At 46.1% G+C, this 14,225-nt stretch overlaps 1 protein-coding gene across 1 annotated transcript in view; it reads right to left on the bottom strand.

Annotated features, from left to right (window-relative positions):
- rptor (regulatory associated protein of MTOR, complex 1) overlaps window positions 1–14,225 on the bottom strand; it is a 151,395-nt gene that overhangs the window by 40,727 nt on the left and 96,443 nt on the right. Inside the window, 12 exon segments of the mRNA XM_029121917.2 lie at window positions 4,543–4,698; window positions 5,371–5,511; window positions 5,810–5,930; window positions 6,655–6,783; window positions 6,785–6,796; window positions 10,116–10,307; window positions 11,544–11,564; window positions 11,566–11,595; window positions 11,597–11,611; window positions 12,201–12,275; window positions 13,399–13,509; window positions 13,910–13,993. Coding sequence (XP_028977750.2) covers window positions 4,543–4,698; window positions 5,371–5,511; window positions 5,810–5,930; window positions 6,655–6,783; window positions 6,785–6,796; window positions 10,116–10,307; window positions 11,544–11,564; window positions 11,566–11,595; window positions 11,597–11,611; window positions 12,201–12,275; window positions 13,399–13,509; window positions 13,910–13,993 — 1,087 coding nt within the window.

Below are 14,225 nucleotides of genomic sequence, written 5' to 3'. Positions count from 1 at the left end.
ACAGCACTGCAGCAGCAGATTCTACTGTTGGAAGAGAGGAGGAAGAGTAGGAGAGGAAGCCAACAAGAGGGAGAGAGAGAGCAACGGGCAGAGGAGAGCAAGGAACCAGGCACAAGAGAGAAAGCCAGGGGACAAGCGAGTGCGTACGCGAGCGAGCGTCCAAGAGAGCGGGCGAGTGAGGTAAAGAGGTGATTAGGTTTTAGCCCAGGGCCCCGGAACATGATGAGGGGCTGCAGTAAACAGCCCAAGTGATGAATGCGAAACACTGTTTCCCCTCCATTTAACGAGCACTATATTTCACCGTTTTCACAAGGCATACACAAATTATCACCACACCGCCCTGTAGAGTTTGACACGAGGCCGCGGCTCCACATAACTCACAGGCTAAATGGTGTGCAGCATCGGTCTCAATGGAAGTCTCATTCATTTGCAGTTTCGGCACTATTACAGTAAAATGACCGGGAGTAGCGGCACAGGCTAGCATGCCGAGTCGGAAACGGATGACTAACAACTTCTTTCATTCTTTTTCTTTACCAGCATTTTACATGGGGACCGCTATTTCATGCACAAGCTACATTTTGTGCTTCACCTGCAGTATTAGAAATGCGAACAAGACCTTCAGAGGAAACCTGCGAAGGCGTATTTAACAGCCATAGGAAAACAACATTCCTTCTCGGCCTCCGCGAACGGCAGTATGTCACCCATTTCCTCCACTGAAATGTGAGAGCATCTCTAATGCCCAGACACAGGGAGAAGCTGAGCCAAGTCCAAACAGAAATGTCAGGGTGGGTATTAGAATGGCTCTGACAGAGTAGGGACCTCGGCGTCTAGGTGGGATTTTGCTGTGTATCACATTTTTCCCTTTTCTCTAAAAGGCCAAATTCACACAGCGTTTGCACCTGATATTTTCCATGAGGGAACATAAGACAAAAACACGACGGCGGCGTACGTTAAAGGGTAATGATTCATTTTCCCGGGTGGCAAAATGTTGAGTGGTACAGGGTTTACCATTTCTGTGGCTCAAATCCAGTTTGCTACATCTCAAGCCATTTTAAGTGTCTTTGTTGGCTGGATATAGGAGGTTTTCAGACCAACCCAGCAACATATGCGGCTAGTTTTAAAGGCTGGTAATGCCGTTCCGTTAGAGCACCCATTCCCTCGTTTCTCTCCGCACCAGACAGTTGCCCACCCAACTCAGCTACAGACAGGGGCAGTGTTGCTTTTCAATCAGTTTTAAAAACGAAACTAGACAACTTTTTTTCTTCTCATCATTCTAAAGATTAGGCCACTCCCACTCGTGTCCTTCCAACTGACATTCGTCCAATTGATACTTCATGACCCTTGTCACTCTTCAGCTTGCTCTGATGTAGCTGTCAGCTGTGTTTATGCTGGTCGATAAAAAGAAAATGAAGGAAATGGGGAAAAACTACATCGGTATATAAATAAATTCGCGAGACTAAGTAACTGGCTTCCCTACCAATATAAAACTCCAACTCCCAGAAGTCCGCTGTCAGCGGTTTTTATAGTGAGCCTGAGGGAATGCATCGAGCACATCTAGACAGGAATGAAAAACCAGGGTTGAACCGTTAGGGGCAGGGGAAAAAAAAAGAAGCTAGATTCAATAATAACAGACAAAACATACATTTTCTGCATCAGACTGTCCAAATGAAAACCAGGATCAATGTGTTTCACTACAACGATGCTACAGTAAAACATCCGGTTTCTGAGAAAAAGTATTTTAATACTAATTCGTTAAAGCGGTGGTTACAAACTGGTGGTTCGTGAGGGAGATTCTGAATGATTCTTTGAAAATAATCATATATAAACATTTTTTTTCTTTTTTATTCTACAGTCTCATAACAACAAATACGTTCAGTAGTAAGTATAAAGAAATAATAAAGAACCTACACTTATTATTCTTGAAACACTTATATTTCTTCAGCCAGGTACAAAATCTAATTAAAAGATTTCTAAGCACTTAAGCACTGTTTTCTTTGTTCCAAGGAGTTCACCTAAAACAAGTAGTATCACGTTATATTGTTCATTAACTTTAAAAATGATCTCTGCACTTAGTAAGAATTTAGAAAGTAAACAATCCTCACTCACGTATTTAAGTTTTCCTTACCTTTCTTGTCTTTTAATTCACCTATTAAATAATCAATTTATAAGGCAGTACAATTCATTGATTTACTATGAATATTTACTATGATTAACTATGAGTATTTACTATGATTAACTGAGTATTTTGTAAGTTTAGAGTGAAAGAACATCATCACAGCTACAATGAAAAAGTCCTAACCACTCAATGGAAATACGTAACACTGGTCCATATATGTGGTCACGATGGAGCCACAATGAAAAAGTCCTAACCACTCAATGGAAATACGTAACACTGGTCCATATGTGGTCACGATGGAGCCACAATGAAAAAGTCCTAACCACTCAATGGAAATACGTAACACTGGTCCATATATGTGGTCACGATGGAGCCACAATGCATCAAACAATCCGGCCACAAGCATCAACACTGTCACTGGTGTTGTAGCACATAAAATTAGAAACCAAGTCTATTTTTCTGGCGCCTACACGCACACACCTGCTTAAATGAGCCGATACACTGACAGAAAATACACAGTTTTGTGAAGTTTTACCTCTGGGATTAGGAAAAAACAATACTTAGCGTGGATAAGATACTTAACTGGCATTATTAGAAGTGTATGTTTTGTGTTGGTAATCCCCATATGGTCAAGAGATTGAAGCAGGTTTTTGTAGATGAATAATTAGAGTTCCCCCTTGCAATGCAATCTCCCCTATGCTAAGTAAACATTATATAAAATATCAGCTATTGTTTTGGGCTGAATACTGAAATCAACTGTTTCTTAATAGCTTTGATTTTGAGCATAGCTTGCTGGAACCCTTTTAGGAACTCTGACAAGGAAAAGGCGCGGACTACTGTATAAATAACAAAAAAACGGAAAGCACTTTCATCTTTATGTGCCTTTCTTGGTTAAAGTGGAACTGTGTAGAAGCCTGCCTCTAAAGTTTATGAGGCTGAATTTAAACAAGAACACAACTTTAGGGTGGGGGGATAGTACTAGCTAGTCCAGGGGGGTTTAGGTAGGGGGATAGTACTAGCTGGTCCAGGGTGGTTTAGGGTGGGGGGATAGTACTAGCTAGTCCAGGGTAGTTTAGGGTGGGGGGATAGTACTAGCTAGTCCAGGGTGGTTTAGGTGGGGGGATAGTACTAGCTGGTCCAGGGTGGTTTAGGGTGGGGGGATAGTACTAGCTAGTCCAGGGTGGTTTAGGGTGGGGGGATAGTACTAGCTAGTCCAGGGTGGTTTAGGGTGGGGGGATAGTACTAGCTAGTCCAGGGTGGTTTAGGGTGGGGGGATAGTACTAGCTAGTCCAGGGTGGTTTAGGGTGGGGGGATAGTACTAGCTAGTCCAGGGTGGTTTAGGTGGAGGGGTATGAGGTCACTTCAAGTCATTCCATACCGATAGACAGTTGGCTAGATAATATCGCAGGCCCTCAGAACAATTTTCTCTGAAACATTAACTCAAACCATTAACTAGAGATGTCTACTGGTCATTTCTGTTTGTATTCAAATGCGCTCCTGGCACACGGACAGCCTTCCAAGCAAGCTCTCGGTCAAAAAGCTCTGTGGTTGAGTATGCACTACGCTAAAGCGGTCGGCTGTGGTGACTCCGGCCTCGTGGCGTTTGTTTATGCCTGCCGTGTCACGAGCTGCTAGTCGGGAGTCAGAAAAAAAAGTGCTAGGGGAGGTTATCGCGCTAATGAGGGTACAGCACCATGGGCCAAGGGCCAGTTTCCCACTCAAACCATTCAGACTCACGGTCTGCGACGCAGTTATGACGCCGTCACGGGCCCGGCTCGGCTGAAGGCTAAATAAACACTAAACGCGGTGAGTGATGAAAACAGATGCCAGGATTCCGAGTTTCAGATATATATTAGTGCATAGGTTTATATAAATTCCCGGGGGCTTTCTTCATCAGACTCAAACGAAATTGCGACTGGCATGCCAACGTATCCTGGAAAGACCTTCAGTCAGACTCCCAGGCTCTATGGGATTTGGCCAAACCTGCGTTCCGTGGGAGTTTGATTAATGGTGGATTAAAATGGAATCATCTGAGATTATAACGCAACGCCGTGTCCTGGCGGATCAGGGGAATACTCCAGGGAATGTGTGATGTCTATTTTACGACTGAAGCGGGTGTTTCTTGAGCCGGCACCAGAAGGCAGGGATAGGGGACCCCGCCCCCCCTTCCCTCCGTTTTGTCGGTGAGTTAATGGCTTCTCCTCACAAACACACAAACAGTGTCAGAACGCATCAAGGCACCCGCCAGTCACCGCAGCATTGCCCCCATTTCAAACCAGCTAAATGCCTCTGGAGCCAAGGCCGCTCCCACCGACTGACGTGACTGGGTAGCGCGGGGGTGGGGGGGGGGGGGGGGTTAAAAGAGAAATTGCAGATTGTCGACGCAGGCAAGTGGAGGAGGGAGACAGAGGTTTCAGGAGTGTTACCTATGAGGGAGTTGAGGGAGGAGTAGGAGGAGACCCGTCTCATCTTGTCGACGGTCTCGAAGGAGAGGAGGTACTCGTCGTTGTCCGGGCTGCCCAGGGTGCTGCTGGCGCTGCTGCTGGTGCTCAGGTTGCCGGGGGAGAAGGCCAGCGGGCCGCCTGGGGACACAGGCAACAACAAGCCTCAACTCAGATGAAGCACACAGGGGGTGTTTGAGTCCGGTCTCCCCCCCGATTTACCCCCTCCCAACTTGGCCTAGGCATCGTCTGTGTCCCGGACGTTCCACCCCATTCTGGACAGAAGACGCTACTGACCAAACCCGCCCCTCCACCATTCAATCTACTGAACATATCCCATATCCTGGGCCCTTAATAATGTGTTGGGCGGTCGGCTTTACCACAGACATCCGAGCTAAGGGGGTTAGGGAAGGCTCAAGAGTGTAAGCTGAATAATGTTAACACACACGCACACACACCTCTAGTATTTGCCATCGTGACCACCATGATTCTTCGAGACACTTCGCATTTAGGAGGAGGAAACTAATAGACCACAGACTGTTTCAGAGCTCTATTACCCCCACACTCATTCAAGGATGCAGAGGTCTTCTGACCAGTCCAGTGGTTGAATATGAACCAGCCAGTATCCTCCCCTGCTATTTCCAAATCCTTCCACCACACACGTCCATTTCTCCCTCCCCCCACACCCCCCCATCTACACTTCCCTCCCCCCAGACCTACACCTCTCCTCCCCACACACCTACACCCCCCCACACACCTACAACTCCCTCCCCTCACACCTACACCCCCCCCCCCCACACCTCCCTCTCCTACCCTCTTCGTTGAGGTTGAGGTTCTGCAGGCTCTTGTTGAGGTTGCGGACAGTGGTGGCAGCTCTGATGTTAGTGTAGGAGTTGACCGAGCGCAGCCGGGGGATTGCCGGGCTGTCCCTCACCGGAGTCAGGTTACCAGGCTCTACAGACACACGGACGGGGACACACAAAACACAAAGGACATTGTCAACTTTAGCAATTCCTGACCACCAAAAGATCAATGATATTCAATATGGAACAGATAATAAAGGTCAGAGCCTTTTAAAAATGTGATGTGTGTTTTTCCACTTCCATCAAATTCCTGAATTACATTTCAAACAACAGTAGAAGGTATGTCCACGTGGACCACCAGGCATTTACAGGAACATGGCGTCTATGACTTCCCATTGTCAGGAAACTGACAGCAAGAAGATCAGTGTGCACGGTGTGTGTGTGTGTACCCAAGGTGTTGGCAGGTGAAGGCAAGGCGTAGTTCTTCTCCTCCTCCATGAACTGCAGGGCCACGGTGCAGAAGTTACTCTCATACTGAACCACCAGGTGACTCAGAGCAACCACCAACTCCTGTGGAACGGAACACGCCACGCTGTCAGAAGACAGAACTCAGCACGCATAGATTTCACCAGGCACCAGAGCTGATCGCAGCTACTCTAGTCAATGCTTGACGAGCCGCAGCGCGTTTCAGAAGCGTCCCAGCTCTCTGCTATGCTTTGCTAAAGATAGGAGCCTTGTCTATTTCTGATGGACTCTGCGTCCAAAGCGAATAGCTCAAAAACAAAAAGTTTATACTGTGAGTACAGAAAGTGATTACTATAACCTAATTATGCTTCTTATAATAGGCCTACGTGATTTAGAAAAGTAGCCTACTTGTGTAGAGCCATTCAGTATTCATGCATCATGAAGGACTTGTAAGATATTATTTGCCAATTATTTTACACCGATTATGCTTTTGTCGGAAAAGACGTCCAATAAGCTCCAGATTTTTTTTTTTTTTGTGTCCTATTGTTTGAATATATATTTTTCCCTGTGGTAGCTTTGTTCAAGTCAAATACCTTATTTACAACATGTATATCCAGGCATTTTATAACATACAACTATAGAAAGAGAATATGGAGTTATCATATAATTTAGACATGTTTCATTCATTATCAGAATTAGTTTTTATTTATTTTGATATTCAAATACACAGAAAGATAACTTTTATATGATTGAACTTGCATTTGGTAAAATTTGAAGAATTGCATGCTAGCGTGCATGTGTGTACAGCATGTTAGCGTGTAGGACACACCTTGCGGACCACAGGGCTGCCATCGTTGATGAGCAGGGCCAGCATCATGGCCACGTTGTGGTCAATGGTGGTGGAGTGGTCCGTCCGCTCAGCTGAATTCCCCACAAATGTTCCCAGGGCAAAAACCGCCCGCACAGCGTACCTGGGGAGAACAAACAAAGACACCCTGTTACCAACTTACGTCCTACCCCTTCCACATAGTCAACTTACGTCCTACCCCTTCCACATAGTCAACTTACGTCCTACCCCTTCCACATAGTCAACTTACGTCCTACCCCTTCCACATAGTCAACTTACGTCCTACCCCTTCCACATAGTCAACTTACGTCCTACCCCTTCCACATAGTCAACTTACGTCCTACCCCTTCCACATAGTCAACTTACGTCCTACCCCTTCCACATAGTCAACTTACGTCCTACCCCTTCCACATAGTCAACTTACGTCCTACCCCTTCCACTTAGTCAACTGCTGGCCCGTCACTTCCACTTTGTCGTTGGTCAGTGAGGACAACTCTTGCCCAGACAAACCTTCTTGTTCAAAAGTTGGACAACACTTTCTTAAAAAAGTTTATAATGTTTGCATCTCTAACACAATGCTTTGATACCGTTTTTTGAAAAGTAAATCAATACTAATACTCACTCCTTAATTCTCTCAGTTCTACTGCACACATATTTACAAAGAAAATCAATAGTGGTTCAAAATGGAATGTACCATTGGTCTCAGAATACTGCCCAACGGACAAATGAAATGCATAAGATAAGAAACTAACTCCTGCTCTTAAAGGATGATGTTGAATATAATTCTTCAGCGGGAAACTCTTGACATATAGACCAATGATAATAGAATAATAATGTAAGTGTATTACTAAGAAATTATAATAGACCATCCATATTAGTGCATTAGTATGAAATGATAATAGACCATCCATATTAGTGCATTACTATGAAATGATAATAGATCATCCATATTAGTGCATTACTATGAAATGATAATAGACCATCCATATTAGTGCATTACTATGAAATGATAATAGACCATCCATATTAATGCATTACTATAAAATGATAATAGACCATCCATATTAGTGCATTACTATGAAATGATAATAGACCATCCATATTAGTGCATTACTATGAAATGATAATAGACCATCCATATTAATGCATTACTATAAAATGATAATAGACCATCCATATTAGTGCATTACTATGAAATGATAATTGACCATCCATATTAGTGCATTACTATGAAATGATAATAGACCATCCATATTAGTGCATTACTATGAAATGATAATAGACCACCCATATTAATGCATTACTATGACATTATAATAGACCAATGATAATAGACCATTCATAAGTGTATTACACTATGAAATAAGAAACAAAACGAAAGATACCAATGACAATAGACCATCCATGTTAGTGCATTACTATGAATGATAGTCCAGTGATAATAGACCAATCATATTATGTATTACTATGAAATAATAGACCAATGAAAACATACCAGTGATAATAGAACAATCATATTATTGTATTACTATGAAATAATAGACCAATGAAAACATACCAGTGATAATAGACCAATCATATTAGTGAATTACTAGTAAAATGCACAGTGGCAGTAAACGTTTATGATTTCTTAATGCATTTGAGGACAATGTGCTTCAGCGGTATTCAATGTCTGTGTTTTGTGGGGTAATCAAAACACAAGCTTTCACATCACGTCGACCAGAAAGTGTGTGTGTGTTAAATATGGTGAATATGCCTCTGCTTCGGAAAATCCTCCCAACAGGCATCAGCTCAAAGTGAATAAAAACATGTGTTTGCTTAATTGTCAAAATGGACACACTGACATACTGTCTATGGGACACACTGACATACTGTCTATGGGACACACTGACATACTGTCTATGGGACACACTGACATACTGTCTATGGGACACATTAACATACTGTCTATGGGACACATTAACATACTGTCTATGGGACACACTGACATACTGTCTATGGGACACATTAACATACTGTCTATGGGACACACTGACATACTGCCTATGGGACACACTGACATACTGCCTATGGGACACATTAACATACTGTCTATGGGACACACTGACATACTGTCTATGGGACACATTAACATACTGTCTATGGGACACATTAACATACTGTCTATGGGACACACTGACATACTGTCTATGGGACACATTAACATACTGTCTATGGGACACACTGACATACTGTCTCATACACCACCTCCGATGACCAAACTGTACTACAAGACACCACCTCCGATGACCAAACTGTACTACAAGACACCACCTCAGATGACCAAACTGTACTACGAGACACCACCTCAGATGACCAAACTGTACTACGAGACACCAACTCCGATGACCAAACTGTACTACAAGACACCACCTCCGATGACCAAACTGTACTACAAAACACCACCTCCGATGTGGCTCCATCCAGGAGCCCCCAAAACGCCAGTTCTCCTGTCGTAGATTGGAAAACGCACACACACACACGAATGATGTTTGTGTGACAGTAAAGGGTGCTGAATGCCTAAAGCTGACGCAGACCCCGGTCTCACCCCACAACCACAGCAACAGTAGGGCACCCAGGGAGAGGGGATGCTGTGCCCAGCCGCTGGTGACAGATGTTCCCTGTGTGTGACCTGCATTTTACCCGCGCGTGGTGGCGGGTGAATGACAGGGCAGACCCAGCACTCACTGTCCCCCAGTTTACCCCAATCCTGAAGCAGACAGGGCCCTTTTGAACAGATTGTTGCTGCAGTCGTGGCCCGTCTTGCCCTTGGCTGTGTGGACGGTGTTCATGTCTCGGTGTGTGGATGGTGTTCATGTCTCGGTGTGTGGGACGGTGTTCATGTCTCGGTGTGTGGGGACGGTGTTCATGTCTCGGTGTGTTGGACGGTGTTCATGTCTCGGTGTGTGGACGGTGTTCATGTCTCGGTGTGTGGGGACGGTGTTCATGTCTCGGTGTGTGGGACGGTGTTCATGTCTCGGTGTGTGGGGACGGTGTTCATGTCTCGGTGTGTGGGGACGGTGTTCATGTCTCGGTGTGTGGGGACGGTGTTCATGTCTCGGTGTGTGGGACGGTGTTCATGTCTCGGTGTGTGGGACGGTGTTCATGTCTCGGTGTGTGGACGGTGTTCATGTCTCGGTGTGTGGACGGTGTTCATGTCTCGGTGTGTGGGACGGTGTTCATGTCTCGGTGTGTGGGACGGTGTTCATGTCTCGGTGTGTGGGACGGTGTTCATGTCTCGGTGTGTGGACGGTGTTCATGTCTCGGTGTGTGGACGGTGTTCATGTCTCGGTGTGGGACAGTGTTCATGTCTCGGTGTGTGGAACTTGTTCATGTCTCGGTGTGTGGAACGTGTTCATGTCTCGGTGTGTGGACGGTGTGTGGACAGTGCGTGTTCTCATCACCTCAGCTATGGGGTCAGACAGCAGGCTGTAGAGCTTCTCGTGCGCGCTGTCCCTCACACCACACCAGCGGGCCGAGTCAAAGTTCTGCCAGATGCGTCCCAGGCAGATGGCCACCCACTGTCTCAGTAGGGGATGTGGGTCTGAGAGCTGCTCCAGACAGATGGAGATCAGGTTGCCCTGCAGACAGGCCTCCTGTGGGGAGAGGAGGGCAGGAGGATGAGTTGGAAAATAGCAAGAAAGTTTGTAAAGACTCCGGGACGTTAGAGAGATGCACAGGAGCAATGGGGGTGAGGGTGAGAGGGACAGGTGACAGAAGGGGGAGTCGATCGACACCATCCCCTTAGACACTCCAGTCTAGTGAGGCACATGTCACTGTTACACCAGGGGAAGTTGCAGCCAACCATTGGCAACGTCGCTGCACCGTCTCAGGACCAGAACGCCCCCGTTGGGTCGTTATCGGACCCGGCAAGTTCAGGGACTTGAACGGGTTGTAACAGTGTGACCATGCTGTTGTTAAACCCCACCGCCCCCCCCCTTGAACCCATATTGTCCCCGTATACACCCCCCCCACCCCACGTCCTCGCCCGACCGCGCCGCCCCGACCTCGTCCCCTCCGCCGTCCCTCAACCCACAGAAAACTAGAAGACAGGCTCAGCAACACCCAACCCACCCCAGCAACGATGAAGTGCTAATTGAGACGCGGAGAGAGAGGGAGATAAATAAGAGAAGGAGCTGCATGTCTCCGTAATGGTAGAGCTCATCTATTATTGACATGGAGTCAACGGGAGACTGAGAACATTAAGCAAACAGAGGGAGAGGAGGGAGGGAGGAGGTGAAAGAGATGAACTGCACCAAGAACTCATTAAATAGACACACACAGGCAGGCACAGACAGAAAGACGCAGGCAGAAAAAGACACAGGCAGATAGAAATGAAGGGAAAGGGCGAGGCAGCCGGTGACAGATCAGAGGGGTGTTTGTAAGGCGACGTCGATCCGCGCCGCTCCATGAGTAGCTACATCATCGCAACGCCGCCAATAAGTGACACGGATAACTTGTTTGAGGCGGCCCCCGGGGAGAATTCTGGGTACAAGCGAGGTGGTCAGGAACGGTGGGGCACGGTGACAGTTGCCATGACAAAGTGTTGTCGGGAGACCAGAAAAATGTGTAAGGGGGCTATTATGGAAGGAATGGACAGCTAGTCAATATGTGTTCCGTTGAGGGCTGGTGCATTACAGAGTAATGTCTGTCTCTGTGGAAGGCCTTTCAATCAGCACGGGACTCGTTCTATAACGGGGTGTCACCCTTAAAGTGATTCCTGTTGAATAATCTACAACATTGTCCCCAAAATGTCTCTGCAGTGTCCCCTTTTTCCCCTCACACAAACCCCACACACACATGCGCACACACACACACACACACACACGCACCTGTCCCGTGGTGTAGCTGTGTGACGATCACAGCTAGGATGAACACAGCCATTGGTACGATGCTCAGCCTACAAGAGAATAACACAAGGTTATACCGTGAGATGTGCTGATTCACCGCCACACCCCAGGCCAGGCATTGACTCAGCCTTTTGTTACCAAGACAAAAATACAGACGGCACGGGCGAAACCGCAAAGCCCGGGTAAGGTAGGAATAACGGTTAACAGGTATGGCTTACCCACAGTAGAGTAAAGAGAATTACATTTTGTATACGGTTTTACTTGCATTTTCTGCATTGTTGTCAACTAGCACACAGACATCTGCGCAAAATGTGCCACACCTGGTCTGAAAAGACCACACAGTGCCACCAGGCATGTGGGGGAGGGTTCTTGAAATCACACATCCAATAAAAACTTTGCAGCCCAGGGGCACCGTTCTATTAAACCGTGTTTGGCTAAAACAACATGCCTCCAAGGGGGTCGAGACTACAAAGTGATTTTAGAAGGCACGACATCATAGAAACCAGGCAATCCATTCCTACAGCTTCGGTAACTTCTGCCAAGTGATCATTGTCCAACAGTGTCATGTGGCTTCCACGGCTGTTGACTTCCTATTGGCGCGTTCTCTCAGTTCTTGAACTGTGATTGGAGGATACTCACAGGCATGTAGGGGTCGGCAAGGACAGACAGGAAGTATTTGTGTCCGTTGTCCTTCACCAGGTCAGCCTGACAGGACTAGGGATGGGGAGAGGAGAAACAGAGGAGGGAATTTACACCTCTCACCACTTCCACAGAGTTTGTCAAGTCATCTTGTCATTAATGTGCTGTTATTACATACGGCTGAACATAACACATGAGTCATACATCAGCCTTCCAGCCACAGAAGGCCCAAACAGCTTCATGGCAATTCTGCCAGATTTGTATTCAAGTGGACGACTTTATTGCCCTCCGCGAGACAACAGGTCCTAGATTAAGGCACTACAAAAAGGCATCAATTTCAATATAAATAACAAAATTATGATGATAATAAGGTACATATATAATCTGTCAGAAAAGTAAAAGAGCTGAAATCAAACTGATTCTCAATTTAAAATAAGATAAGTAAGTGGTGCCGGATGTTATTTCTGCCCTGAACTAATATTCTGATATCCAAATGAGGTGAAAGACAGTATCAAAGTAGGCGACTACATTGGTTTTTCCTAGAACATCCCTGTTTTCAAACAAGTTGGGACGCTGTGTAAAATTCAAATAAAAACAGAATGCAATGATGTGCAAATTATTAAACCCTATATTTAATGGTACAAAGACAACATATCAAATGTTGAAACTGAGAAATGTTATTGTTTCTTGAAAAATGTATGCCCACTTTGAATTTGATGCCAGCAACACGTTTCAAAAACCCTGGGACAGGGAGAGCAAAAGACTGGGAAAGTTGTGTAATGCTAAAAAACTAAACCTAAACTAAACAGGTTTACAAGAAGACAAAGCAATTCAAGCAATTTAACTGACAAGAGAGAAAGAAAAAACTCTCTGTGTTCTTTTATGCCAGTCACTGGCTCATCATCAACCATTAACTTACATTGCAATGAGTACTTGTAGGTCACCGTGGGAATGAATCAGTATATAGCTAACGGCCATCTTACTACGCCATGTCAGTAACATGTCAGTTTCACTGGAAAAGGGCTTTGTTCAGCAAGTTCGTTATAGGTTAAACATTTGAACAACAGCAAATCATGCGCCAAAAGAACAGCGTGCTTTGCGTTAAATCCTTCAGCGAGTGTGCCCTGCACACACGGCTACCACTTAGCTCTCAGTGCTGACATCTAATGGCTAGCTTAGTCCTGTGTTGGTCACTCACGCTGTCCACGGCCAGGATCTTGGCCCAGATGAAGACCAGTAGGGGTCTGAGCTCCCGGGCAGAGCTCTGTAGCAGCTTCAACACGTAGGGGAAGATCCCTACTGACAGGGCCTGCGGAAACAAACAAACACAAAGAGAGAAAGACAGAAAACATTCACTTCACCGTTCAAACCCGGAGGAGTCAGCCATAGTTGATGGGCCTTTCGAGCAGAGTCTATTGATCATGCTCGTGTCAATGACGGAGATGTCCAAAGGCTATCGGTTGATAGAGACCCTTTACTTCAACTAACAGCATATGAGTAATTGGACCTGGATACTTCCAATAACCAATATGTTGGATCTTTTCAAATTAACTGCCAGCTAAACCTGAATCTGGCTTTGTGTGTGTGTGTGTGTGTTATTAAGTAGAAACATTTCCTTATCCAGAGCAACGTCACGTAAAGTGTGTATGATTTCATCGAGATTTTATCCCCCAGGGGGGAATCGAAGGACGCCGTCAGGTTCCTCTTACCAGACTGACAGCCCAGGGTCCCAGGTCAAGGAAACGTCCCAGCAGGTCCAGCGCTCGCAGTCTGTGGACCTGACTTAAGAGGACCTGAAAGACACCAGGGAAGGGGGGGGTCTTAGGTCAATGCAGCCACGTAATCAGGGACACTGAAGGAGAGAGGTGGAAGGGAAACAGACGTCCCTCCCATCACTCCCGGATATTCTGGCGCTGGCGTTGTTTGCCGGGGTTCTCCGTTCTGGCTTCTCCAGGGTGTGCAATACCGCGTTTGCAAGAGAGGGCTGCGTGCAGCGAGTACGACAGTGTGTGTGGGCGCGGGTTC

Source organism: Esox lucius, chromosome 9 (genome assembly GCF_011004845.1).
Source record: "Esox lucius isolate fEsoLuc1 chromosome 9, fEsoLuc1.pri, whole genome shotgun sequence".
Classification (NCBI taxonomy): domain Eukaryota; kingdom Metazoa; phylum Chordata; class Actinopteri; order Esociformes; family Esocidae; genus Esox; species Esox lucius.
The sequence above is the reverse complement of the archived record's forward strand: the minus strand, read 5'-3'. Positions and strand labels throughout refer to the sequence as shown.